Below are 26405 nucleotides of genomic sequence, written 5' to 3'. Positions count from 1 at the left end.
CCAAACCCCAGGGTGAAGTTTTAGGGTTAGGTGTTAGGCCAGTGGCGGCTAAGGTCACTATAAATGACCACATGGAGAAAGTAAGTCAAAGTAAAGTCTCCACGAGGGATGAAAACAGCGTGCGCGTGCGTGGCCATGCACCGTGCCCTCTGACTTTCTGGTGTGTCTAGTTTGCCTCCTGACTTGGCGTGTCTCATCCTGCTCGCCCTCTATGGCTGCCACTGATGGTAAGAATACTCTGTGTTTAGGTGAACTACAGGAAGTGTGTTTCTACTCTATCTGTGCAGGAGTGTGTATCGGCGCAAGTGAAGGGGCGCATCATAGGGACGTAGATGCATGATTATATTTTGACTGTGTGTATTCCATTTGGAATTGGCTAAAAAGCCTGAGTCTGGCGTTAGATCACTAATTGATCCCTGCTCAGCCAATTACTGGCAATAAATCAGTACCAAAGACTACAAATCTTTTGCGTAAGGAGGTGATTTGATCCGAAAAAATAAAGGCTGTTATAAGCCCGAGGCTGGCGCTGCTCACATTTTCCACAAAATAAAACAAACGTATCCAAAAGCTACTAATGTTAAAGGTTATTTTTCATTTTTAAAATATTTATTGGGCCAATGCAAAGTACTTTCACCTGCGTTATGAAATGGGGACAGTCCAGTTAGAAAGAAAGAAAGAAAAAGATTTATTTGACTATTTTTAATGCTGAGGGGGTCATTAAAATGTATCTGAGTTGAAGTAGATGACCACAGACGCAGAGAACTAAAAATGATAATTGAGGTAAATCAAATAACATAGAATATATGGAATAGATGTGTAAATGCACTACTACCTGTATCAGTAAAGTTTACATTATAGAATCGCGCATACTCGCGCGCATGTGTGAGTGAGTGTGCTGCAATATGCTCCTGTTATACTGCGATCCAACCGACATACCTTGCGCGCTGCCTTTGCACTCCGTGGGATCATGGGGAGTCTGCTCTCACATGCAGTTGCATCACCTCGCTTGATTTCCTTGTTCTTCGTTCGCTTTTAAAGTCCATCATTAAAGGGATTAAACAGCTGAGATTTTGGAGAGATAGCACTGGAAGGTTTGAGGCGATGTTTCCCGGACTCCTCGCTTGATTGGATCGGGGAAAGATGATGTCAGACCACCGCATGCGCCCCGGATTGGAGAAAACGGCGTAAACAAAGCCGCGAGGAGGAGGAGAAGAGGTCTCCACATCTCCAGACAGTCCGACCGAGATACCAAATCCGAGTTTACGCACAGGAGAGGGCGGCCCCGGTGGCGCGTACTCGTCTGCTAAAGGCTGAAAGTTACACTGACAGTCCCACATTAATGGGTGACGCGCTAAAAGAATTTTGGGAAAGCACATGGGAAACTTACCACCGTCTTTTAAGTCCGAACGCTGGGCAGTTTTCTCGTTTGAGCAGAGACCGCCTCATTCAGTGCGCAGTTGCTCCTTAATAAGTGTCGAAGGAGTCACTCGCCTGTGTTCTGCTGTGTTATTGTGGTTTTTTTGCGCAAATGCAATTTTGACAAATTAAATTAGTGACGTCGAACCATAGAACACAAACACCGGCTGTGCAACCCGGCACTTTCAAGACAGTGTGAGTCGAGCTTCACATTTAGAGCATGGTCCGATAACCGGAAGACAGACAGAGCCAGAAAGTTCGACACAGACAACTAAAAAGACATCTGGGTCACTCTGAGGTGTGTTTGGGAACATCTGCCTCCTACGTCCAGGCGTCCCGCCGAGCGGTGCGGAGTCTCCAGCTCAGGCCGGCAGCGCTGACATGCTGCCCAAAGTCGAGACTGAATCCCTTGGATTCTCTCGATCATATGGGGAACAGGGGCACATGCCAAGGAACATGCAAGGTAAGAACTCTCATTCATTTAAACATCAGACTACACCATTCATAAGCTTTCACTGCAAGAACTTTAGGGAGGGCTATCGGACCGGACCTTGGTACGTACCCCAATTTAAAACTTCGGAATACTCCTATCCTCCACAAGTTTACAGACAATGTAGGCCAGTAACTGGTGACTGTCAACATAGGATATTATTGTATGAGGAGCATGCTAAATTATAACACGTGTAGACTGTGTCGTTCATTGTTTTACAGAGAATTTATCTGGAATGTGTTCATTGCGGTTTAAAACAGGTTTCTGCTATTTTCTCCCAATCCTTAGGCTACTGTGAATATAATAATCACCATGTAGTTCCGACCTGGACTCACGTTTTAAAGGTCTGGCCCATGGTCACATAACGATTATAGCCAGCTGTCATGAAACTCGTGCTGGATGTGTGCGGCCGCCTGGTGCGTAAAGACTGGGGCAGCGCAGAACAGCTCTGTGCACACATTTGTCACTTGTGTCGTTTTATAATGAACCAAGTTTTTTAGTCTCATCACTGTAACTAATATTCAGAATTGATTCATGGTTTTGTCAGTATAAAAGTAGTTGAGACAGTCATCAATTTGTCAAAAAAAAAAACTAAAAAGTGCAGCTCTTAACTCTAGACATGGATTTAGCGATTTGTCCCGTATCCCAAACTCTCTGATCCCGGGGGCGATTAAACTGTAGTGTAATACTTCTGGTCTAATTTATAAACATTGTAAAATGATTTCAATTATGTGACAAATGAATTCATACTTTATTTTACTTTATTAGCAGATGTCTGTTTTGTAATTTGTCACCGGCCTGTTATGGATGAAATGATAAATTGATGCAATTTCAATATCAAGCTGAAATAAACAGGGGCACTAAATATTTATTTTATCTTATGCTATAATATATTTCTGTCATTTTTTACGTCTCGCTAATTATATCAAAGCCAGAGTGGCTTAAGATTTTCAAATCTACCAAATTAGGTTTTTGATTCCAAAAATGTGCAGCTTTGTCAGAAAAACAATTTGCACTTTTACATTTTCACACTGGCTCCCCATGTCATACACTGAACTAGTATTTCTTGATATATTTCTGCTATATACACACAAAGCAGTGAGAAGCTGAAGAGAGGCCGGCTCTTCTGTCAAAATAATGTCCCGTCTGCCCTAATCGCCCTCGTGTCACCCCACAGCTTTATATACGCACAATCAATTAGCCCAGTCTTGGTTTATGGCGCGCTGGTGTGTATACTCACAAGATGAGGAGTGGCTTGTTAGAGAGGCCGTTATCTGTTTTTACAGAGGGACTGAAGGAGTGCTTCTCTGAGAATCGTCAGCGGGTTTGATAAATGCTGTAGCTTTCTGGGAATTGCATGAGCAAGTGGCACGGAAGTGTGAGTCCGCAGGTGAGAGACGGCGCTGACCGGTGTGTTTCTGCATCTTCTAAAGCACTGTCATTTACGCACACGTGAAGAGGGGATTCAGGGAGGTTCAACCACACTCTGATTACCCACATCTTTATCTTAAAAAATAGCTGTTCAGCTTCTTATGTTATAAAAATCCTTAAAATGTGAACCATTGGTTCACATAGAGTATGGCAGCAGCATACTGCTCCATTTTAAGGAGGGAAATGTCTGACAAAACCCTGAAACATAAGCTTTTTTCTTAAAATGCTTTTTGTTTATAGCGTTAGGACAATTTCCAACTTGAGGTTCTATTTTATTTTTAGCTACCAGGGCCTCTTCCATTCATAACGACAACCAAATGTCGAAATTATTTCCTTTATAAAAACGTGTCTAAATTTGCAGCTGCCGTGCGTCATAAGAGCAGGCCTTAAATCCTCTTTTTCATTCGCTTTAAAGGAGAAGAAAGTTTGGAAATGGACCTTGCTTTATGCTTCTGTGGGGAAAAAAGAAATAATAAATAATAAAAAAAAACGACAGCTGAGTGGAACTTGTTGCTTCAGCTCGAATGCAGCGCGGATCCCAGCAGGGCAACGCGTTAACAAATCAGAAATCATGTCTAATTAAAAGCGAGGACATGAGTGATTTTTGAAGTAGGTCTTGGAAGCGTCTAGTTGACACAATATTTCCAGTTTTACAGCCGCACTCACTAAAGTTTTCGTGTTTGATCTTGGCTGCTTTTTTATGATTAGAACCATAAATGCGTATGTGACTGCTGTAAATGTCAGCCTGGCTGTCCGCTTGGCGATGCCACACATAGTCTTATCACTGCAAGTATTTCTAATACGCAAGGCGAAGGGGGACTGCAACATATAGGCCACACCGCTAGAATCGTTTAGTATACTGTGTTAAATCTTAATCCAAGTATAAGTGTGAAAATATCTGCACACATGGTCAAATTGCACTCATTTCTATATCCATATTATTTGCAACAATTAGTACAGTTTCTGCTTTGTCTTTGTTTACACTTCATTCGGAATAAGTCCGAAATTACTTTGGAAAAAAAACATTTCATCTTATATTTTGTTGAGAACTTTAAGAATGGTGGATTTTTCCAGCGCACGCAAAAAGCCACATATGCTGCTACTAGGTTGCACAAACGACACTAAAGCTATTGGTTTATATCTCGATGTTGGTTGAAGTTGGTTTTGGATGCTTCTCTCCTCGCCCGCAGAGATAAGGGCTTCTCTGCGTGTCTTCATTTGTCTGTGGGCGGCACCATTTCTCCTCCAATCCTTAACCCTAATATCTCTCCATTCCCCCCCAGCGATTTCATGACTTAGATGCATGCATATTTATTAGTTTCACTTTCATACGCGTTGTTAACATTATTTTTGGCTCCTGTCTACAACGGATGTAATGTTAAGAGAGGGCGGTAAAGGGGGAAATAAATGGTTGCGCTCTTTTATGTCAATTCCAAATCGAGCATCCATCACTTTCCCACTCAAATTAAATATCCAAAAGTCCAACTGAACTTTATAAAAAAAAAAAAACCTCATTAAGTTGCTTCGGAATCCCCGTGGTTGATCCTGATGGATCAAAATGGGCTTTTGCAAAAGAGATTGCTCAGCACTGCTATAGACTTTTCTCTGTGTGTCCCTGTCTCCTCCACAGCGCCCCAGTTAAAAATGATGGACTACTCTTATGACGAAGACCTGGACGAGATGTGTCCCGTATGTGGAGACAAGGTTTCTGGGTATCACTACGGACTCCTGACCTGTGAGAGCTGCAAGGTTCGTGTCCTCAACACTAAAAACACAGCGCTATTTACAAAAACCTTCCTGTAGTGACAAAGTGTGTGTGTGTGTGACATTGTGTAAATGTGGTGATCGTTCCATAGGTAAAATATTCCTAATGTCGAGAATTGTTTGGACAGCGAGGTCACACTGAATTATAGTTGCCTAATGGCATTAATACCAAGTTTGTGTAACCCATCGTAGCCTGTCAGTATTGGGTGTACAGTGGCTTGAGAGTGGTTTAAGAAGTGCGTTTACAGTAGTGAACCTGGAGTATATGTGCTCTTTGGTATGTTTTATTTACTGTATCTGTACTATTCTTGAGTATTGCAGACAGTCATATACTGTATTCGCATTATGCCATTTTAAAATAGATTCCACGTAGTAATATGCTGACTCCTGTATTTCTCTGTGGCTGCCTTATGTCTGTTTCATGTGTAGAGATGCATTTTGTGCAGTGACATTTGTGCACACAAGGCACTTAGATGACGTTTTTGTTCAGAGTGACTCCTAACACATGTAACAGTAAAGATTAAGTTCCTCATCTGTAACTTTACAGGAAAACCAACAGTCAAGAGGCAGAGGGGTCAAATATTGTTATGACAGTTGATCTAATAAACCGTTTCTGTGTGTGTTCTGTGGTGAACGGCTTGTAAATGAAACAGGAGCTCAAAGCATGCAATAGACCACTAAACGCAGGAGGCGGAGAGGGGAGGAGGCACATTTAACCGAGGAAGTAAAGTACACAGGGAAGTGTTTGTACAAACCTGTGTCCTGTTGTCTAAAACTGTCATCGCAAGTCCATTAAAAGTGCAGCAACATTAGCAGGTTGCTGTTTCCATACACAGCTTAATAATGAGGCTACTGCAAAGCAAACTGTTGCTTTTATTACTATGAACTCTATCAACAACGTATTTGTCCTTTTCTGCCTATTTCCACTGCTGCCCTCAACACAAAGCTAATAGGCATTGCCCAAGGTTTTTTTTTTAGTCCAGTGAAGCTGTCAGCACAAAATTAACCTAAGACAAATGTCTCTGTGTTGACACTATTCGGTGTAAAATTGCAGCTCACACTATTGATGTGGCAGTGCACATTTCTTGCCTATGTGGTCATTATTCAAAGCAGATGTTATAGATTATATTCCATATTGTGGCCTTGAGATGCTAAGCACTTGCTTGAAGGGAGATGTCAGTGGCATCTCTGCTGCTTTTCAGCCTCAGCACAGGCCGATCCACGAGCGCGTTTCCCAGTTTCACTGAAACACCGGTGTGTGTGTGTGTGCAGGATATAGATGAAGAGGTGTGTATCCTTGTTGAAACATTAATAATATTGATAATTACCTGAAGCTTGTCATTGATTATCTCTACAATGCTGGCACTCTATTCAGTAAAAGTATGATCGTCAGGGTTGAAATGATACATCAGTTTGTTGGCGTGTTACAGCCTCATATTGGTATTACATATCCACTATCAGCCTGGCAGTGCAATCCATCTTCAGTGTAATGAAGGTTCCTCTCTGACCACAGATGGTAAAAGGTGGGGGGGGGGGGGTGGTGGGCAGTTAAATAGTATGCTTAGTGTTCTTTTTTGTAAAAAAAAAACAACTCGGTGTCAGTTTTTGCAATGTGCTGCCATAGTAAGCTTCATGACATTGTGGTGTATCATTTAATGAGTTTTTAGATGGAGTCCCCCTTTATTTTGCTTGACCCTCTACCTCCTACTTGTACCTCCTCACCCTACCCCTCCTCACCACCCTATGCCCGTTCATCCCAAAAACGCAGCTGTGAATAGAACATGTTTGTTATCGTGGTCATATTTTTTCGAGCTTAGTTTGGGTTGAGGAACAGGCACACAAAAAAGAGAAACACACAAGTAAAGATTCTTTACCCCAGTCACAATCCTACTGCCGCCCCAAACACAGACAGACACATACACGCTTCAAATGTACACAGACACATCCCTCTTTAATCATACACACCACATAAAGTGGCGATGGAACCACATCATACATGCTGGAATAACAGCAAACTGAAACGGGTTGTAAGGTCGTCACTGTACAAGACAGGCTCAGTCCCAGTGTGGGAGACTTAAATACTACAATGCTAAAGTTACGAGCAACTAGTAATGAGGCTACAGGTCAAAGCCACAGTGGACATATCAAAAAATATATTTAAAGTTTACAGAAGTTAAAGGAAAATAAACAAGCAAAGTGTGTTTTTACACTCATTTCAAAGTTAGACAGAACACATACTGCAGCGAGTAAAGCAGGTACAGCAGACAGGGATCAGAGGAGATAAAGTGGTTATGTGAATCATGCAGCATTAGTCCAGCCTCTTTATTGGACTTATGTCTCTATTGACATGTTGTAAAAGTGATTTCCTTGCTATTTTTGTGCAGCAAGCGCATAATTTTAGGATGGAATTCCAAGGTCAGGAATACCCAATTACTCATATAATTTATCAAATTCAACTTGGAAATATGTGTTGGAGTTGGTTTACAGTATAAGGTTTGAGATTAGTATGATGATTTCAAGTTATTTTGTCACACTTTTTCGGTAAAATGATCTTCATTATTTCTAATGGCAGCAGAGCCACACAAAAGGTGCTGGCGGCGAACCTTTTGTGCATAAAAACGAGCCCCGAAGAAAGCCTATTGTTGATTTGACCTGCAGGTCAAATGAAAGCTTTTCAGTGAGATGCTGTCTGCTTAATCTTCAGAGGTGACAGTGTGTGGTTCTCCACGTTAGAGTCCAGTTTGTTTCACATATTTATAGCACAGCAGTGTGATCTAAATGAAAAACTGGAGAGAACGTGTTCTCTGATACATGAATTGTTTTTGTTTTTTTTAGCACTGAGAAGTCAATAAGCAGAAACCGAGTGCAGTTCTTTGTGTGTGTGTGTGTGTGTATTTTTAATGACTCAGGCAATGCAGATTATCAATTAAAAGTATGTTTGGAGAGATATTGACAGCAGTAGGCCCTTTATATTTATACTTTTTTTTTTGAAGACCAGGTTTAAGGCTTCTCCTCCCAGGTTATGGATCTAGAATACATTAATACCATCTTTCCTTCATTTGGTTTTCACTGCTGCAGCCAATAATTAATTCCACTGTAATGTCTGTAATCTCGGAACTGTGAATTACCTATATAAATTATTGGATTTTTTTTTTTTTTTTGGACTCCTATACTCATGTTTTTCAATAATTAAGTAGAGAGTTAAAATGATGCCTTTTCCCAATAATGTTAGACTTTTTATGTAAATAATAAATGTTGTATGGACAGGACCCAAATTATATTTTATACCCCTTATAAAATGGCTTAGGATGAAGTGAAAACTGTGAGTAAAGTATGTAGAGAGAATTTATGTTTAGCTCTTTTTTCAAAGCACAATAAAATTAAGGTATCTTGTCTGCAAGTTTATAAATAATTTCCCTGTGACTTATCAAAAATTATTACAAATGCTCTGGTAGTTTCATTTGTAAGAGGTGTGTATCCATGCTCTGCTTTATATTCTGCATGTGTGTGCCCATAAAGCATCATAACATGAATCGGAATATAGCTTTCAGAACTTATGTGTGTGTGTGTTTGTATGTGTGTCCATTAAGTCTGTCCCTCTCCATCTGTCTGGCTGTGTGAATGGACCGATTACCATTGCATTGCAGGGGTCAAGCAGGTTGACATCTTAATTGGTTCTCTCCACAGGGCTTCTTCAAGCGCACCGTCCAGAACAACAAGCGCTACACATGTATAGAGAACCAGAGCTGCCAGATTGACAAGACCCAGAGGAAGCGTTGCCCATACTGCCGCTTCCAGAAGTGCCTCACAGTCGGCATGAAGCTAGAAGGTACAGCAACATGTCTACAGTACTTTTTTCACACTCAGGTGTTTGACTTATGGCAGAATGACTTGGTTGGTGTTTAGTCTCTGTAATTTGGCATCTGTCTCAAAAGTCTTAAACACTGGGTTACGATGGAGAGGTCTAAGGTGTTAGTATAAATTTAGTAGACTGGTAGGTAATGTGTACAGTAGCTGTCAAAAGTTTGTGATTTTTCAAAATAGAAAAGGCACCATTGTTGTAAAAAGGAATAAGTGTTTATTTGTCTTAATAACAAATGATTTCTGGGATTTCGACGTCTTGATAAAGGGCTGTCAAACAGAACAGATGGCTGCTATTAGCACTGAACATGTGACTGTCCAGCAACCAGTGGTGGATCAATTGTTTGCTTGAGTAAAAGTTGCATTACTACAATATTCCAATACAAGTAAAAGTCCCTGCATTGAAAAAGTCTCTTAATTGAAGGTAAGAATTATTAGTAAGAAGGGTTTTTTTGTGTTTAAATGAAAATACTATACAAAGCAGGAAAGTGTATCATGTGAGAAATATACTATTATAAATCATATTATCTGAACATTATTACTGATGCATCAGTGCATGTGTACCATTTTACTGTTGCAGGTTTATTGGGTAGTTTTATCAGTGTATCATATTTTACAATCTGGTCATGTGTCTTGTGTCTAAACTCTTATTTTATAAAGTAAATAAGAACTAAAGTTGCCAGATAGTTATAGTGGAGTAAAAAGTGCAATGTTTTTTTCTGAATTATAATAAAGTAGAAATATACTGTATGAGAGAGTAAGTCAGGAACTACTTAAGTGAAATGCCTCCTATATGTACTTGAAGCATAATGTGAAGAAAAAGTGCCATACTTGAGTAAAACGTTCCGCCGCCACCAGTAATCTATGGAATCTAGGCCAATGAATGTACTTCACAGCCTCCAGTCTGACTTTCACCAGAAGAATTTGAAATTGATATTTTACTCTGGGAGACTATTTATCTTTTTATAGTGCACATAAAGTACAGTTTATTCATGAATAGCTTACCACAGATTTCATCTGTTCTGGGGTTTTATACTAAACCTCACTCACTAAACTATGATCTAGAAGTTACAGTGCACATCTGCAGAAGTGGAAAAGCAGATCCGGGCAGTGTTATTGCATTCTGTGTGCTGCATCATATATTTTTCAAGATATGATGCTTGTTTGCAATAAACAAGCATCATATCATATAATGTTTGTTTGCAATAAACAAGCATCATATCATATAATGTGTTTCTGAAAGTTGGGGAGGAAAAAATTATAACATGGAACAGCCAGAATTGAAGGTTGACTGCTTCCGGACCTCCACAGAGGTCTTTTAAAAACTTGTACTGTACCAAACCTCTGGTGACATGACAGAGGGAGTCTTTTTCCATTAATTCACAATTGAACGCAGTTAATCATGGCACATTAACTTCCCTGGAAAGTCAGAGTGAAAATATTCTTCCCTGTTCAAGTTGCATGTGAATGGCTTTCTTGTAATTCATCCACCATTAAAAAAAAGTGAATGCCCGCTCTGACAAGCTGATTGCCTGTATGAAAGCAGAAGATGATATTCATTTAATGATTTAACAGTGAACATCTGAGTAATTTCTGTTTTCCATAATGTACAGTAGGTTAACTGTTCTTTTCTACCACAGTGTTGAAATCCAGTCTTGCTTATTGGTATTTGAAACAGGGTCGCAGGGGAGTCGAGGGTATCTGGTAGCTGCTGTGCACTTAAACTTGCCAGACAGAGTAATAGATAAAATATTAAACTTGGCGGCAGCGTGAGAATGGTAATGATGATACTTTTGGCTAGCTGTTTTGAGGGCTCTTTGTTTAATTTGAACACGACTCAGAAGCTTGTTCAAACACGGTTACCCAGAAGTGACAGGACAGCAGGGCGAGGAACATTCTTCCAGTGTTCAAAGATAATATTTAAGATCAACTATTTTTTCCACAAATTAGTTGACAGGTTTTACTGTGAAATTAATAATTCTGGAGAGAATAAAGTAACCTGAAGGTCATCTTTGAATTGATGTAAAATAGAGGACTTAAAAGCTAAAAGTAACAAGTTATTATTTTCTTAATCAGAAGGTTAAGTTGCAATGTTGTCATTTTAAAAATACTGCAAATTATTTTGTGCAGTCTTTATTGCTGTGTATTATTCAAACAATTTTAGTTTAATATTAAAATTAAATGTGTCACATGTGGAATTTTAGCTAAATTAAAATTTCTTAGGCCTCTGAAACATTTATATACAACAGGTTAAATAAATATGAGCCTGAGAGGGTGAAAGTAAAATAAAGACAGTCCAACTAAAACCTTTCCAGAGGCTTCTCGTTTTACCTGCCACATGCAGTGTAATTAATTGCTGTTAATTGTGAACGGCCGCTGGGCAGTATGTGCCAGCCTGTCATTTTCCAGCTGAACTAGGTCAGGCGGGGGTGGCATTTGATTTGTTTTTCTGGTGATAGCTTTCAGCTCGGGGGCAAGCCAGGCCCTGCAGCACTCTGTCTGGGGCCAGGACTCCAGTGGGTGACTCCTGCCACAGCCAGTAAAGACCTCTCATACAAAAAGGCTGACACCCCTCACACACACACACACACACACACACACACACACAATACTCATACAGCTCTCACTGGTAAACACATACATATATTCATGAGCTGCCCAAAAAGGTGTTCAGGAAGCCACAGGCAGGCGGGAGAAGCGGAAGCTGTTATTTGATAGCAGCAAAGGAGAAGATGGTGTTTAGGGTCATGTGCTTTGTTATTGCACTCTTTTTCATTCCATTACACAGCAGCTTGCAGCAACATGTGACTTCAGGATATCAAATCGAAACCAAATGTAAGCAAGAAATGTGTGGCTAACTTTAAAGTTATCTCAAACTTAATTTTTGAGTGTTTACGTTTGCCTTTCTGGTGTTGTTCAGTGTCTTTTTTCACTTGTTGATAAGTTAGCCAACCAATGGGACGGTGTTTATTGTTTGAAGTTTGCTGTGAGTGTTGTAGCGGAGAAGAAATCTGTTTGCCTAAGTGTTAGGATTTTAAAGTTGAGGGGAGTGGCGAAACAAGGTGAAATGGCAGACGGGCACATATCAGAGTAACAAAAACACTATTGTGACATGTCAGTCACGCCATCCCAACACTAGGAGAGCAGTCATATTATCTTGACCTGACACCAAAACAAATACAGTTAAACCTCGGCATGCCCGTCACTGCACAATGCAGAAAAAGAGAGTTTTATAACACTGCAGCAGCTTATCATTTTCTCCTCTGTGTACTTCTGCCACAGGATAAGTGGCCTATCTCTGACCCAGTAACAGTCAAGATATGTTTTCAAAATAAAAATCCCTCCTTCCTGTTGTTATATCAGCTGTGATATTGAAGAACAGCCCAGTGGGCAGAAACACATCACAAGTATAATCCCACCAGTTAATACCATCATCAGCATATCTTGCAGCCTAAAATCACTACAATAAACATTATTTATCATAAAATTATAACATGTAAATTATATTAATGAAATGTAGTAATAGTAATATTTGTCCATTAAAAAAAAAAACTTGTGTAATTGGTTAATTTATCTTGTCAGGTTCAAAGCAGGTGCGTCATTATGTGAGATGAAGTTGAAGAAAAAGAGAGGCACACACACTCTGTCAAACACTGTACACAAATGTGATGGAGCCTACCAGCCACACACTCATTTAACAACATAAACACATGCTATAAAAATCCCTGCTTCTTGGTATGCACTGTGGTATTTCAGCCAGTCTTGACTCATTGAGAAAAAGGGGCGTAAAAAAGCCATATCCCATTAAGGTTTGACCCATTAGCACATCATTCACTGAAGCTGATGAAGCATGCCGACTCTGAATAGCTCCCAGATGTATGATTTTCTTCCTATGCTCACTAGAAGTTGCCTTGAATCAAATACTTCACTGAGCTGCCAAACATTTCCTTCACTTCTGTATCATCTTAAAGACAGAGTGTAACAGTAGTATTTGTGATATTGGGTACTGGAATACACTGTTTCCACTGTGTGCTAGTAAAATAAAAAACCAGGTTATGCTTATGATGTGTTTAAGAATAACTTGTGAAAGTCAAAGTTGATGACAGTCACTACTAGAACAACAGTAATGATTACAACATGTTAACAAACACAAAAAACAACATATAACCTCTGTCAAGTACTGATAAAGCTCTGATTATATTACTGGCTTCTCCACATTTTTTAAAATTGCTGCTCGGTTGGCAGCTGACCAACGAGCACTGTCATGCTTTAAATCAGACATGACAATATATGAAACTAAGACACCTAGATTTTTTTTCTCATTAAATTTAATTGGACCTTTCGCTCTTACTTATAGCACTGAACAGACTCAAATGGGTTTGTTCATGTGTCATTTTTCCCACTGATTTTTTTATTTTAACCACTTTTTTGCATGCAGTTAATCCATCATCAGCTCTTCATTAATTATCAGAAATGTAAAACCGCTGTGAAGCCACAGGAACTGAAATTAGTGCCACATATGGAGTCTTCATACATGTCTCCCTGCATCTCTCTCCTTCTGCTTCCGGTTTTTATTTCCCCCCTGCCTCAATCTTTCTCACTCTGATTTGTCTTCCATCGGCCTCCCAGTACTAGCAGTAGAGCAGGGAGCTGTCCCATTACTTATGCATAGGTATCATAGGTATTCATGTGTGTGCATGGGCTAGGGCACATCCGGAGCAGGGGCTGGGGCTCCAACATGACAAACAGGGTGTCAGCAAGGCTCCGCGGGACCCATTAATATGCTCGCGGCAGACAGGGACCCTCACCTACGTGTGCTTAATATTCCTGTATATTAAACAACCATAAATCAGAGGATATGAGCACTGAGGGCTGTGTGTGTGTGTGTGTGTGTGTGTGTGTCATGTGTGCAGAGACACTGCATGTGTGGGGAATGTGGTGTGCTAGTTTGTGTTCGTACATATTTGAGATGGCATATAGAGTACAAGGGGCACTGGACACTTTTTGAGCACAGGAACTGGGTTTTGTTTGGGCAATTGTAAATGTAGCCTATAGATGTGCATGTGTGTGTGTGTGTGTTCAAATATGTGTGTTTGCGTGGACATGCTCACAGACAGTAAGTCAGGGGAATTTAGCATCAGCCTTTTAGCCTTTCAGCCTCATATTAGCCCCAAAGCCTCCCTGCAAACCCATATCCCCATACTCAGATCCTTTTTGTACTAATAGAATGAAGTTTTTGTCTCATATATTCAAACAGGAAAATAGTTTTTCTTACTTGAGATGGTTTTTTTCACATATTAGTTTTCATTCATGTCTTAGTTTTCTTAGCTTTTTGGCTTCGATCTGTGTTAAGTGCTAATTGCTGCATTTTCCAGACAACTCCTGTCCATCAAAGTGCAGCTCCATAATCTTTCTTCCTGAATTTTCTGTTGATGCTGGTTACGTTTCTACGAGCACCTGTCTTTCTTGTTTGCCTTGTTTATATCACACAAACTACAACATTTCAGTTTCTTGGCATCACAGAAAAGAACTAACAGTGAGTTTAGGTTTATCCTACACACTCTACAAGATTTTATGCAAGACAAATTCAATCACTACTGTGTTTTATTACATATACAGTAAGACATTTTTGCATAAAAAACATTTACAGTATACAAGGTCATATGATAACTTGTCATCATAAGTTCAATCCCTGTAGCAGAATCCAGCCCAACTCCCCACCTCACACACGTACAGTCCTCCCCCTTCTCTTCCCCTCTCCCATCCACATTAATCCACGTTACATGCATGCAAATAACCCTGTTTAATTAGAGACAAAGAATCTGTGTACGTGTGTGTGTGTGTTTGTGTCTGTATGTGTGTGTGATGGTGAGACCTACACTCGCCCAATCCTGATATTCATGATGCGATGTGGGTCCCTGGGTCCAAGGCAGGCAAGAAGGCAGTCAGGGCCTAATTTTATTTTCCCAGTAGGACCAACTATTAGTTTCTCAGCTCATTAATTACGCTGTTGTGCAGGAATCATTAATAGTTAAAGTTGCCCTACAATAATGTATAATAGATACATATCACGAGGCTCCTGGATTCTTCTTCTTCTTTTTTCTCCTTTGATGTGTGATCAATTTTTTAACGGTCGTGATCATCCCTGAGCCCGGTTGAGTGGGCAGTGGAGTTGACCTCAAGCATGTTGGGAAATGGTAGTGTGTGTGTGTGTGTGTGTGTGTGTGCGAATATGTGTATAAATTACATACCATCTGAGCTGTCGGGGATCTTCAAGGTGGCAGAGTGTCTGGCCCATTCCCATCTGTCTTTGTGATCAGAACCAGTGTGTGTGTGTGTGTGTTTTATGTAAGCATGTGTGAGAGAGAGTCAGCATGTGGGCGTGAGCGCGTGAGAGAGTGTGTGCTTGTTTGTAAGTGTGTGTATCTCCCTCTCGGCTCCTCCAGCTCAGATCAGTGACAGACCCTTTTGTGACGGAGGTCATTAAAATCACTCCCAAGGCAGATGTGGGTGTCTAGCCCTCCTCACCCCCCAATTCCGTTCCCCCAGCCCGCCCTCTCCACACCCCCTCTTCAATTTTCTTCTTATGTTCTTTCATTCACCCGTCAAGACATCATGAGCTGGAGTGTACCTAGACTGACTTGCCATGTTATCTGACTATTTAGTGTGTATGAATAAGGCAAATGTATGTGCATTAATTTTTATATACAGTTAAATGTGTAGGCATCTTGTTTTCCTTACAAAGAGGAAGGCAAGAACTTACTAGATACAATAAAAGTAAGTTTATAATATTCTGCAGTGGTTTTTTTTTTTTTTTGCTGCACAGTCTCCCAGATGTCTGTTAGCTCATTGCATGCTGAGTTCGGTGAGTCTCATCAGAGTAAGAGGTAATTAAGTATGAATAATTAACACCAGTGCCCCCCGACTGAGAGACTGCAGTGCAGCTTTCCCATGGCAGCAGTCGGTCAGATCGCACATTGCCCTCATAGCGGTCCACTGTGTCTGCGCCTGGCTTGTTCAATTAAAATACCCATGGCACAGACTCATTGCGAGGATTCACCACGGGATCTGGCGCTGAGTGGGAGGGCAGGGGGAATGAAGGGTATATTTGGTTGATCATAAAAAATACATATAATAAAAAATAAAACTATTTGTACAATGGGCTTTTCCAAAGAAAAAGCTTTCAGATAATGGACAGTGATATTTTAAGGGCATTTAGAATTTGCAAAATCAAACAACATAATAAACCATGGATTTTGGAAACAGAACTTGAGGTGTGTATTTCCTGAGTGGTAGACAGAGATGGCCAGATGTCCAATGATCCTTTAGCAGAGCGATTCATTGAAGTTTAGGTCTCTGGTCAATGAGTAACAGCACTATCTGTTATACCTGTGGGGATTACAAGTGAACAGGTAAATAACAAGTGTAATCATCATACAAGAAAACCTTTGCCCTTCATACAAGTTACAACTGAGGGGTTTACTCCCATAACACCAAGATAATATATATAAATATGCAGTAGCCTACATGGACAAATCTTATAGCCTCCCTAAAATGTGTGGATTGATTTGACTATGAGCTGGTTTCAACCAAAATTAGTCCCCTGCTATCCTCAGCTCTATATTATAAACCTTTTTGTTTGTATATTTGATGGGTTTATAAAAGAAATAGTGCTTATATTGCTTAATTTAAGTGTGAGCATGTCAAAAGTTGGTACTGTAAGTATTGTACACAGTGATTTGTTCTTGCTTGAACCCTGTCAAAAATGAGAAACATGGCACTGAGCTAAATGTGTCTTCTTCCTTTCCTGTCAACTTTTTTCACCTCTCTTCCCACATGTGTGTCAGCTGTGAGAGCAGATCGCATGCGTGGTGGTCGCAACAAGTTCGGCCCAATGTACAAACGTGATCGGGCCCTCAAGCAGCAAAAGAAAGCACTGATCCGAGCTAATGGCCTGAAGATCGAGGCCATGAGCCAGGTGATGCAGGCCGTGCCTACCGACCTCACCATCTCCTCTGCCATCCAGAACATCCACTCAGCTGCATCGAAGGGCCTTCCGTTGAGCCACCACTCCAGCCACCACAGCGGTCACCACCACCACCATCATCATGCCACTGCCCTGCCCCCCACAGACTATGACCGCAGCCCATTTGTCACTTCACCGGTCAGCATGGCAATGCCACCGCACGCTGGCAGCCTGCAGGGCTATCAGGCAGCCTACGGACACTTTCAGGGCACACGCACCATTAAGTCTGAATACCCAGACCCGTACACCAGCTCACCAGAGTCCATCATGGGCTACGCTTATGTAGACGCCTACCAGTCAGGTTCACCGCCCAGCTTCCCCCACCTGATTGTAGAGCTACTTAAGTGTGAGCCAGATGAGCCGCAGGTTCAGACCAAGATCCTGGCCTACCTGCAGCAGGAGCAGGCCAGCCGTGGTAAACACGAGAAGCTCAACACCTTCGGCCTCATGTGCAAAATGGCTGATCAGACACTCTTCTCCATTGTGGAGTGGGCACGCAGCAGCATCTTCTTCCGTGAACTAAAGGTAGGTGTGCACGGTTCATGTATGAGCTTGCTTTTGTTTGAATGTTAGTAAAGATTCTATATATTTTATAACCATGGATTTGATCATCATTCCTATAGGTTATGAGACCTTTTATTTAAGCTTTAATTCTGTTTGCAAAAGCTCTGCAGGCCGTTCATTATTTTATTTCAGTTGTAAATCTTTCACTGTCATCTGTAATTGACGGTATTATACACAGTTCAGGAACATCACCTGTTCAGGCCTTTATCGCCTACCTTTACTGACTCAACACTAACTCGGACCGCACAGCGCTGTCTGTTCCTCTGCCTGATCAAAATTCAGCAGCCGGCCGCATTCACCCTATGTGTCATACATATTGGCTATGGGTTGTGAACATTTTGACAATGGGCTTCAGGCACTTTCATGCTAACAGGGTCCTATTCTCTGAGGATTCTATGTGAACTGAATACTCCCCATCTCCCCTTGAAATATTCCTTAGGTATATGTAATCTGCCAAGTCACATATAACAGGAACATGCGAGTCATTTAAACATGTGTCCTATGTATGTTATGTTAATCCCACATGGCCAATATTAACCGTCCACCTATGCCTCACTGTAACAATAATTCTTGCTTATTCATCACAGAGCCCAAGGGAGCCTTTCTGCTTAGTGTTGTGCATTTACAGCTTTATTTGCTCTGAATGATGATTAATAATCAGAGCCACATGAAAGGTGTGTGATTAGTCTGTGCTTCACCTGTTTTTCTTCCCATTGTCTGACCCCTTTATTTGTTTGTTTCACATCACATCACCAAAAAGCTCAGGTGCATATTCAATGGCCTCAGCCTGTTGCAAAATTTTCTTCCACCATTTTGTTTGCATTGGGGAAAATAACAAATGAAAACACGTGTAATATTAAAAACTGGGCCAATTACAACGCAGACAAAGTCCTTGAAAAACACGTTGACATTTAGCATGCATCATGTCCCCACTAATGACATTTTCGAGATCTGTATTTGCATTCAACTGGGGTATGCAGAACACACACACACACACACAGGATCATTGTAGAGTGTGGTCACAGCTAATAGTGATGGTTTGCCCATTAATTTTGAATGATAATTTTTGCTGCACTGTGAAGGCTCTTTATTTCTCACACCCTTATCCTAATTCAATTATCTCACCCACTTGAGTTTGTCACTCCCTGATTTTCCAGTGAATGAACTCTCATTATGTTTGCCTAATGACAACCCATATTAGTGGAACTTAATAGTTATTGTGCTGTGTGCCTGTTACAAAGGTAGAAAATGACCTGGGCTCGGTGCAGAGGAAGCCTCTTCCTGCACCCTGATCCCCCTCCAAAACCTCGCCTGATCCTGTTCCACAGCCCCGTTGCTTTAGATGAGATGAGGTTGTATTTCACTTATGTTAGGGAGATAATTGCACAGAACCCCCCCCTTGCCCTGTTTTCAAAGAGCCATCTAAAGCACAAGGGATGGTTGAAAAAAATGTGCTAGCTGTGGCTTTGATAGTTTTTCCCACACAATTCTCTCTTTCTTGCTTGTTAAGGACTGTTGAGCGGTGATTGGTGTCGGTGGTGAGCAGACTGATCAGTAGTGTCTGATAACTGTAAATTGTTAATATTGTATATGTATTTGGTTTCAAAAGAGGTTTAGTAAGAGGATTTTTTTTCTCCTGAGCTTTGCAGCTTTGATTTGAAACTGGAGCATGTGAGCAGTGTATGTGTGTGTCTGCCATTATATATTTACTACTGCAGTTCAACACCAAATTATGTAGAAAGCTCCACACACAGCCTATGCCCACTCCATTCTGTCTTCCTGTGAATGGGCCTGCCTTTGTGTGTTTATTCATGGGATTAATTGTATGTTACACACACAAAGAATTTGTTTTCGGTACAGAACTGAGGCAGCCATCTGCGGCGCCAACTCACACCAATGGCTCTAACCATCACAGGCAACTTGGGGGTTCAGTGCCTTTCCAAAGGACACTTTGACATGTGGACTGCAGGCACCGTGATTTGAACCTCCAACCCTCCAGTCGGGAGACGACCGCTCTACCCACTGAACCACAGTCACCCCATAGTCGAGCCTAGGACCAGAAAGTTTATCACAGGAGTAGTGTGGCATTTTAGGAAGCTATAAATACACCTTCATCTCACATGCATGCTCACATTAAGACATAGACACAGCTCACACATAACACACAGCCCTTCTCACTATTATTAGCTCTGTAAGAACAAAAGAATTTCTCTGGTAATAGAGCCAAGCTGGGATGGTGTGTGCATGGCATCTGCCAAAAAAGAGCTTAAAGATTTCATTTCCATAAATTGGCATCTGTCATGGGACTCATAAATACAGTATTTAGCCATTAGGTGGACCTTCTTAAGAATACTGTCCGTTCTTTCCCACTGGGGCACCCCCTGTTTGTTCCTGGGAATAAGTCATGAATAAGGCACATAAACATTTATTTATTGTCTTTTTGTTGTGTGGTTGTTTGTTTGTTTGTTTAATGTGTGTGCTATATCTATTCAGACCTTAAAATGAGTTGTTATTCTGGGCCCTGAATATGTTTTCTGACATATCCTTAGTCTTCTAGAACTTCAAATAGTTTTAGATTGTTGTTCCTGTGTAGAGTAAGTCAATAAGTCTTGGCTGAACTTTCCTTTAATTTCCACATGAATATTGCGAAAGGATTTTTAAAAGATTATTTTTAAAAATGGTTTTGCCAGTGCAAATATGACAAGTCTTTACCTTATTACTGAAAAGCTACCTTAAATGGTACTTTTTAATCTAATTTGAAACTGAGAATGTTTTGCAAGAGGTACACTGTATTTTGTAATGACACTGTACCTACATATTTTATAACGTGTGAGTGAGTTCTCTTTCTGAAAATATGCTGCAATGGGTATTTCCAGATTTGTGTTTTCTTTTGTTTTTATATAGTTTCTATAATTTATATATGAACATACTGTATGTATCAGTACTGTGTGTGTGTGTGTGTGTGTGTGTGTGTGTGTGTGTGTGTGTGTGTGTGTGTGACTCATACTGTGCAGGCAACAGATGTCAGTGCAGGGGGAAAGGCTTTCTCCAAACTGTACAGCCCCCCCAAGACACATTAGTTACTAACGCAGCAAGAAGAGAGTTTGTAGGGGGTGAAAAGGGGGAAGGGAGGCAAAGAGAGATGGTAGAGGGGGGAAAAGAGAGGACAGAAAACCATTAGAAAGGGCAGAGGAGATGAAAAAGTTGAGGTATATAGGAGGGGAATTAAGAAAAAAAAGGAGGTTTTAGGGAGCCAAGAGAGGAAGTTCAAAGCATGAGGTGAAAGGAGAGTAAAGGGAGAAGGGAAGGAAAGGTGACATTAAAATAGGAGGTCATAGAGGGAGGATGTGGCCTCAAATGTAGGGCAAAGGTCACATGCAGTAGTTAATCCAAAGACCCATGCATGAAGATGCATCTGTCATGGGGCTAAAGGATTTGTCTCAGATAGTGTTTTTTTTTTCAAAAGAGGATTTATAATAAAGTATAATATTTTTTTTTCCTCCACAAAATCAAAAAGCCCAAAATGCAACTGAAATGTGACCTTTACATATACATACATATACCAAAATCTTTGAAAACCAGTTATTACATACTACTAATCTATAACTCTAAATACACTCAAAGAAAAATAATGCTAGTCATATGTGTTTTATATTAAACACACAAACAAACAAACAAAAACATACTTCTCATACATGGCAAATTGCAAAATGACACTTGAACACACCACACAGACTACAGTCAATGGGTGTGTGTGTGTGTGTTGCTGTGACTAATACTGTAGCTGGTCCAGTTCTGTCTGCGTCTCCATTGTTCCAGCTTTGGGATGGCTGGCCTGACTCCCACCACGAACACAATGGAAAGGAGAATTTAGCAGAGCAATTGGAACTATTGATGATTCATATGTTTATATCTCACCTTCCTAACTCTACTCCCTTATCACCACAGCCACCACACCCTCTTCCTCTCTGCGCCCTTTAATAAAAAGCATTCGTATATGGCGTCGAGACAGCAAGCACTTTTGTGTACCTTGTCAACACAAAACATACACAGGATTAAAAAAAAATAATGGAAAATACCACGTCAGAAAATACTTTAAAGTGTCCAGGGTATTAAGGCTGCTTCAGTTTAGCCATATCGCAGTAAAGAGAAATATGTCTTCTCATAATGTATCATTAATATTCAATATCCCGTGTTATTTTCAGATAAATGCATTTGTTGATATATCCTCTTTAACCTTACCCTCTGTGAAATGTTCTATTACTGCTTGAGATTTCTTACATTTCCCTGAATGTCTTTCAAAAAAAAGAGATATGACCTTGCTGGATTAAATCAGTATCTATATATCATTATTGTGTTCATTTGTCACACAAACAGCAAGATGTTAAACAGTCTGGCCATCTCATGCCAACACATAAAACAGGAACAGTGTTTGCAAGTTGTAGTTCTTTGGCAGGAACACTAGAATGGAAGAGTTGCATGCATCTACAAATCAATCACAACAGTACTAAGAGGGTTTTAGGCATGTCTATTATTTTGTCTAAATCTTAAATCTTAACAACAACAACAACAACAGTACAGTTGTGTGTGACTTCAAACTAGAGGTGGCTACGTGCCGAAGGTGGGCTTTATTTTTAAGATGGCATTATCGTTTCAAAACTGTCTTGAGTTAAATGCTGTGTAACTTTATCCATATATTTAGTCTGTCCACCTGATAAAAGTGGAGCAGGGAGGAAAATAACCATGACGTTTTGAAATGTGGCTTTGCTGTTTATTTTAGTCATCTAGGGACAGTTTTTTAGGGGAACCCAGGCAGGTGTTTTGTGCTTCTATCTCTTTTTCTTTTTTCTCTTTTGTCTTTCTGCATGTAACAAGAATGGCAAAAGCAGAGCTCAGGGCCATTAAGTTGAGGAGGAACTGTATTAGAAGTCTTGCTCTCTGGAAAAGCTCCCAGCTGAGATGGAACAGCCATATTGGATAAACAGATGGCCAGGGAGAGGAAAGGACAGGCGAGGAGAACAGAGGTGAAACAAAGAGGGGAGTTGAGAGAGGAGACGAGCAGAGGAGAAATGTGGAGAGTGGAAGAGGCGGAAGGAGAGGGAACAAAGAAGAAAAGGTAAGAGGAAAAAAGTTAATGGAGTGAGGAGAGGAGAAAAGAGAAGTTATAGGAGTGGAGAGAACAGATGATAAAAGCCGAGCAAAAAGGAAGCGCAAGAGTGCAGGAAGTGGATGAGGTAACGAGTGCAAAACATGGAACACAACAGGAACCATTTAACTGGCATTTACGCATAACCAGATCAAAGGCAAAATACCAGATCTTTTACTTTTTTTTGCAGGGCCCACAAACTGTAACCGTTATGTTTAATGTGGTAGAACTCAAAGGATCCAGCAGGCCTAGGGGTTTGAGGTGATGACCACATTCATTTCACATCCAACATTCGTTATCTCTCTCTCTTTCTTTCTTTCTTTCCAGTTTCTTTCAACTGTCCATAAACATCCATCAAATAAAGGCAAAAATGCAAAATTATAAGAACTTGGTAAATTAATATCTTGCTCCATAATATGAATACCAGTGAGCATGTTGACTAAATTGAAAAAGTATGTTTTTAACATTAAGCTTGTCAAAACATTTAGCTAAATTAGAGTACTGAGTTCAAGATTGAATAAAATAAAATAAAATCTTTAATGTCTGTTTTTACTTTTTGCATTTTATACATTTAAAAAAAACATTGTTCTTTTTTTGTTGAGTTCAACTGATATTTTAACATGTGCACATCTCACACCTGAATATTCTCCACTTATAGATTTACCTGTGTGGATAATGAAAGGTCTTCTGATGCCCTGCTGCATCATTTCACCACTCTCCCCACTTCCCTCCTATATCCATAAACATTACATGAATTTACTTTTGTGATATTATACTTCAGTCTTTTTTTACAGTCCTATTTATCCTACATCTACACTCACACACAGGCACACATATTTTTCACGATCTATCCAGGAGTGCTCTAATTTTCAAGGTGCAACCAAGTGCATGTGTGTTGGGAATGGAGGGGGTCTGTTGCCCCTGCCCTGCTTTGACAGGTGATTGCACCTTTTCTTTTTCTTCACACCCCATAACTGAGTGGAAATTAATAAGGTGTTTTAGGCATGATCTGTGAATCCTGGGAAGCGATATATCTATACCACCCTCCACTCACAGATTCAGAGCCTTAGGCTGCAATGTCTGGCTTGTCACAGAGGTCAACAGCACCCCCCTCGCAACAACATCCCCTCCCGACACCTTGGTCCTGACAAACTGCGAGCGTGATGGGGTTGGCGTCCATACACAGTTGGCAGAGATTTGTAACCGTGTCCCTGGTCCATTGCATTTGAATTGTTCTTCAGGCTGTACCCCCCACACCCCCACTCCAACTGCATGCTTGCTTTACATTAGTTGAGAAAATAGAAGGTGTAGAGAAGGATGGAAAGAGAAAGAGGGATGTCGGAAAGGAGACGGGGAGTTTACATGAGTTACAGAAGGTGACAGAGGCAGAGATAAGAGCAAGGACTGTGACATGAGATTGAAGCTGAGCCGCAGAGAGAACAAAAAGGCAGAGTGAATGATTTAGAATGAGAAAAGACTTGGTGACCATGAGAGAAAGAGAGGACAGACATTAGAAATGGAGCCAGAGAGAGATATTGGAGAGATGGAGAGAGAAAGAAAAAGTTTAGCACAAGACATTAGGAGAGAGAGAAACAGACAGGGAAGGAGATAATGAAGAACAGCCATTAAAGGACAGAAAGAAAATGAGGAAAAGAAGGGGGGGGGGGGGGTTTAAATGGGAAGATGAACAAGGGGCTGCAACCAAGGGCAAGAGGAGGTGGAGAGAGGGGCATGGTGAAGGACAACAGTGGAGGGTGATAAGAGGACTGGTAGGTTGGCGGGGTGGGGGTGCAAGGGGGGAACAGGTGGAAGGTTAATGGGCCTGGAGCGGATCCACCAGACGCTCTTGGGCTTGATATATGGACCCGGGGCCTGGCGCAGGGCGTAGATTTTCAAAGATATATTATTTCATTTGAGGGGCAGCACCATTCTGGCCGAGTGCTCCAGCCCCCACCCTCACCCCTGCTTCCACCAACACTCCCCACAGCCCAGCAATTGTCCAGTGATAGATGACACCCCCACTCTCCCAACACACACACATGCACAAATACACATACAGTATTGTGCCCTATAAATATATACACTTTCATTTCTCCTGTACATTTTTTGTTGTTGTTGTCATAGCCAGAGACTCTGCTAAATTTCCACTTAATCTGGGGTTTTCCTATGTCTGTTTCTTTCCGTTTTCTTTCTCTCTTTCTGTACCCCACTCTTCAACGCCTTCCCTCTGCTGTCAGTCTTTCTTCCAGTCTGCAGGCAGGCCTTATGGCCACTTGTGTGTGTGTGTTTTTTTAAGTTGCTATTTTAGTGGTAACAATATCTGTTTGATCAGTAGTGCTGGCTAGAAACAGGACTTTTGGGAAGATGGTAGGGGTTCACAGAGGCCCCTTTTTATTCATAAATTATTAACCTTCATGCAAGACATCGCTCTCTCTTTTTCATAAATAGTGAAAAACAGCCCTCCTGATTGTTTTTCTACTACCAAAACAAAATGGAAAAAGTTGATTTTCTGATCTGTTTTAAAAACTGTGATATCAGCCTAAAAAAGACATAGAACCAAATGTAACAGATGCTGCTCTGTACCTGGAAGACCATGTTGGACCACCAGAATGAGTGAAGTGAACCTTAGCAAAGGCACTGAAACTGTGGACGCCCTACACCAACAGAAACATGCATGTACAACTGTATGTGTCTCAGAAACATAGTGGTAAAGTTTATCCTCTATTGTGTGCACCCCAAGCTTAGTGTGAAGCTTGTCTGTTGTAATTTGTTTCAGTACAATAGTAATTATTTCCTGGCATAGTCACAGTCTGCATTTTCCAATAGAATCTGCCATGCACTGGCTCTTTGACTGCAGACCACTGATCTGACAAAAATGTTCCAATGTCCTCTGCATTTCCCCTGATAGCTGTAGACTTAACTTTAAGATATAACCTTTCCAAATACTGGAAGGGTCTCAGAGGTCCAACCCAGGGGACTGCAGGAGGCGGAAGGAAGAACAGGAAACTTGTTAAAAGAGAAGATTTAAGGTCCCACAGGGGAACAGCTATAAGGAAATGACAGGGGATGGGAGGTTTAAGCATGCACAAAGTCTGCTCATGTACTTGTCGCTTTGATGAGGGATGAAAGGCTGTCATGAACTACAACTTTACAGAGCTCCAGGCAATGATAGACTCAAGTGTCCTCAACAGCATTTCCTCTTTTGTGTACCCATTCTTCCTCACTCAGGGAATGTTTTTGTTTTTTATTGTTTCAGCATTGAACTGAAATTCTCACCCAATATGTGAGAACAGGTGACAAAGTACTATTGCCTATGGACACTAACAAGGAATGCAAGTGTTAATGGATGCACATTGTTGTATGGATCAAGTGTCTACACCACCTTGTGAAACCTGTAGAAGAGATGTGGTTTTAGACTTCCATCTATATAGCCGCTGCTTTACAGTAGCAAAAAAAAAAAAAAGCAAAATTGCCTCCTACCTCCCTCTCCTGTAGTTTTTCATTTTCAAGCAAGTTAACACAGCTTGATTCGCATTTGTGAGCACTTTGAGCATTCGACAGGAGAAAGAACAGGTTGTGCTTAAGTCTTGTTTGAGGATGATCAGGGTAAAAGCCTTTTTTATTGACAGGCCATGTTACTTGTTAAAGCTGTGATGCAGGTGACTGGTCTGTACTGTAACACAGTTGTTGTTTTACAAGTTGCCAAC

The 26405-nt window shown here is 40.9% G+C and overlaps 1 protein-coding gene across 2 annotated transcripts in view; it reads left to right on the top strand.

Moving 5' to 3' along the window:
- Positions 1 to 1797: 1797 nt before the first annotated feature.
- nr5a2 (nuclear receptor subfamily 5, group A, member 2) overlaps positions 1798 to 26405 on the top strand; it is a 72993-nt gene continuing 48385 nt past the window's right edge. The window contains exons 1-4 of one of the 2 annotated variants that reach the window (XM_020596913.1): positions 1798 to 1879; positions 4968 to 5086; positions 8789 to 8930; positions 16810 to 17513. In XM_020596913.1, the coding sequence (XP_020452569.1) occupies positions 1798 to 1879; positions 4968 to 5086; positions 8789 to 8930; positions 16810 to 17513 (1047 nt within the window). Of the gene's footprint in view, positions 1880 to 3228; positions 3297 to 4967; positions 5087 to 8788; positions 8931 to 16809; positions 17514 to 26405 lie in introns of those variants that run through there. The other variant, XM_020596914.1, reaches the window with a different exon arrangement.

The sequence above is a fragment of the Monopterus albus genome, unplaced genomic scaffold (assembly GCF_001952655.1).
Source record: "Monopterus albus unplaced genomic scaffold, M_albus_1.0 scaffold31.1, whole genome shotgun sequence".
Taxonomy (NCBI): domain Eukaryota; kingdom Metazoa; phylum Chordata; class Actinopteri; order Synbranchiformes; family Synbranchidae; genus Monopterus; species Monopterus albus.
The sequence above is the reverse complement of the archived record's forward strand: the minus strand, read 5'-3'. Positions and strand labels throughout refer to the sequence as shown.